The 3,134-nt window shown below is 42.1% G+C and overlaps 1 protein-coding gene across 1 annotated transcript; it reads right to left on the reverse strand.

Moving 5' to 3' along the window:
- Positions 1–447: 447 nt before the first annotated feature.
- Positions 448–1,053, reverse strand: LOC137966332 (agamous-like MADS-box protein AGL80). The gene has a single exon (XM_068812915.1). It carries the CDS (start codon positions 1,051–1,053, stop codon positions 448–450), a length of 606 nt encoding a protein of 201 aa, XP_068669016.1.
- Between the last annotated feature and the right edge of the window lie 2,081 nt (positions 1,054–3,134).

Raw genomic sequence — 3,134 nt, forward strand, 5'->3', positions numbered from 1 at the left:
GCATGGTTTGGCGGGTTCGAAGGAGCTCATTTGAATGCCTGTGGAGCTGGAAGCGCTCACGCCGTGTCAATCGAGCCATATTTCTCCTTCCCTTTTAAAGTCTTCCTTATCCTTTTAACCCATTTCTCTCTGGTTCTCTCCGAGCTAAAGAAGCCAAGCTAAGTACTAAAAATCATATTAAGGTTTCCTGTAACTTAAAGAAGGAAAAACTCTCCACTGTTTGTCATCCTGAATATGGCTTCGACCGTTGGAGGGCGTGTTAGAGAGAGAACATAAGAAAGCGATTGGGGTTATGCTCCTCTAACAAATAGTAAAAAATGAAATAAACTAACAAATAACATTTAAGCTAGATAAAATTTCAGAGAATTCTACTCCCATGATTTCCTGCTAAAGACAAACAGATAAAAATTGTCACAATACCAGATCCAATTTGACAAGATTAAAAAATTAGCCGATGTTTTGATTATAGATATTGTATAGAACAAGAGAATCTTGCTTTGACATTGGAACCATCCTGCGGCTGTCATTGTTGCTTCCAATCCTTTCCTCAACTGATGCCTGCTGAACCGAATGAGTCTCCTTGCCTTTGAGATCGTTGATCCTCTCCTCTAGTGCATTGGCCTTGGCGTCGATCATCCTGGCCAAATCACAAAGATCTTGGCTGTTAAGATCATCAAGGCTTTTCCCACTGAGACACTGATATAAGAGGGTATCCAGGTGAAGGTCTTGGTTTCTATTCGCTAACTTCTTCGCTTGTTGGTCGAGTTTTTCAATCTGTTTCCTGAAAAACCCTTCCTGGTTCATCGTCCTCTTGATTTGATCCAACTTGGGAAGAGACTCGAACTTTTCCAAAGTGCGGATGGCATCAGGGACGGACGGCCAGATATCAGGCTCTGGGTTGTCGGGATTGATCGCTACAACAGCCACCTCCACCCCACAGAGGGTGCTCAATTCGCTCACCTTCTTCAGTAAACCCTTTGTCCTCTTCCTGCATGCCACCCTCCTCGTAGAGTCGTTCAATATCCAAGCAAGCTTCACCTTCTTGCGTGCCATGAGTGGAGTAGGAAGAGGCAGATGATCTGCCGTTTCGAGTTTGAGATTTGTCTTGAATGGTTTGAAAGGTCGCCTGGCTGTGGAATGCACAGGAAATCAGGAGGGGGTAAGTATCAGCATTAATCTTGAAAAGATGCCAACACCTGGCGTCGAGGTGTTCTAGAGTGGCCATTGGACTAGTTAATTGCGTAATAAATGGAGGTTTAATTTCTTTAGGCTAGAAAATCTGTCTCTGTACATATATTTTCATGTAATGGAAACATAAAAGTTCAGTTATACAAGCTGTTGCCTCGTTCAGAAAGCACGCGCGGAGACCAGTTAATCTCATGAGGAGTACTTTCTTCTTTGATCATTTAGAATGGGAAGAGGTGACTTACCCGATGTTGGAATGAATCGTTAATTACTCATATTCCTTGGTCTTACTTGCAACCATTGCTGAGAAAGAATGACCAAGTGTGTGGCAAATTAGAATGTGCTAGGATGGCATTTGAATTGATGTTTGCTAAAAATTGAAAAATGTTGGATTGACAAAAAAGAAGAGAAGCTCAAATAAAGAAGAGAGATTCGAAGAATAATAAAGTGGAATGAGAAATTTGGTTTTAAGCTTGAACTGGCTTCCTCCATACAAATGTTATCAGAGAGAAAAAAAGAGCCCCAGCTGTTTGATGAATCAAAGTCGGCAGGCTGCTTCGAGTTGCCGACCGACCCAAACTCTCCTAGTTTTGATTCATTTCCGTAGTGGAAACAATCTCCCTCATTGTTGAAAAATTGAAAGCATCGGAAGGAGGAAACCCTCTTGACCTCTGAGTGTCATCCTCTTACGGTTATATCATCGTGGTGTTTTTTTTCTGGGAGGGAACAAATCATCGAAGGCTCTAAATGGTGTTTTCAACCGCTGTTGAGCGATGCTGAAATGAGGCAGTTTACAGAGGTTTGGCTTACGATATGAAGGACGTTGTCGATGAAATGAACAGTGAGCTTCTTCGATCGCCGCTGGAGGAGAAGAGCAAAACCCATGAAGACCAGACTAGATAAGAGTCTTTGCAGCAGACCAAAAATCATTCTCTCAATTATCAGATAGTTTCTGAGGTAAATGACACTTCCAAAAATAACGGAGGGATGTTTTCAGCATTCTCCCTGCTCTGGACCTGAGCTACTTGTGCTTGGCTAAGGTTTTCCGTTTTATAAGGTTGTATTGGTACAATTATGGACAGCGGAAGGCTAAGATCAAGGAAGTTTTTCATTCGCAGCAATCTCCCTGCTCTGGACCTGAGCTAAGATCAAGGAGGTTTTCAGAGAGGTTTTTCATTTTTTAAGGTTGTATTGGTACAATTATGGACAGCGGAAGGCCAAGATCAAGGAGCTTCCAAAATCTATCAGTAATTTGAAGCATTCGCGGCATCTTAATATAACATCCATAATTTGGAAACGCTACATTTAGATTATCGTTCCCATTTGCAAACCTCATGAATCTGCAACCTCTCTTCTTGTGAAATACATTTTCGCTATCTCACTCTATGTTTAAACATCTTCACCCCTGTCATCCAGAAAAAGCTGGGCCAGTTCTTGGGGATTAGACAAATAGCACAAGAGGTTTGATCATTGATTTTCCAGCAACTCGTTGTATGCAGCAACATCTCTTCAATGACGGAGTGCCAGTTCTTGGGGATTAGACAAATAGCACAAGAGGTTTTATCATTGATTTTCCAGCAACTCGTTGTATGCTGCAACATCTTCTCTTCAATGTCAGAGTCCTACACGTGCCTCTAGAGGTCTGCATAGGCATAGAAAGGAGATCAACTTTAAAATCGAAATAAAAATTTAATAAAATGAGGGATTATTTCTTCAGAGGTTTGGCTTACAATATGGAGGAAGTTGACGAAGAGATCAACACTGAGCTTCTCCGATCGCAGCTGGAGGAGATGAGAAAAACCCATGAAGACCAACTTCACTCCTTATTCCCTTCTCTCAGATTAGATAAGAGTCTTTGCAACGGAAAAGAGGCGGTTGAGACGAGTCCGTGCATTCCTGGGTGAGCGACCTCAGAGGTTTGGCTTACGATACGGAGGACATTGAAGATG

The sequence above is a fragment of the Aristolochia californica genome, unplaced genomic scaffold (genome assembly GCF_029961685.1).
Source record: "Aristolochia californica isolate CCGP_79_NKW_82.1479 unplaced genomic scaffold, dmAriCali1.0.hap1 SCAF_5, whole genome shotgun sequence".
NCBI classification, from domain to species: Eukaryota; Viridiplantae; Streptophyta; class Magnoliopsida; order Piperales; family Aristolochiaceae; genus Aristolochia; species Aristolochia californica.

Bases quoted from the DNA above. Each gene is read 5' to 3' on its own strand.
- LOC137966332 (XM_068812915.1), bottom strand. From the start codon at position 1,053: ATGGCACGCAAGAAGGTGAAGCTTGCTTGGATATTGAACGACTCTACG.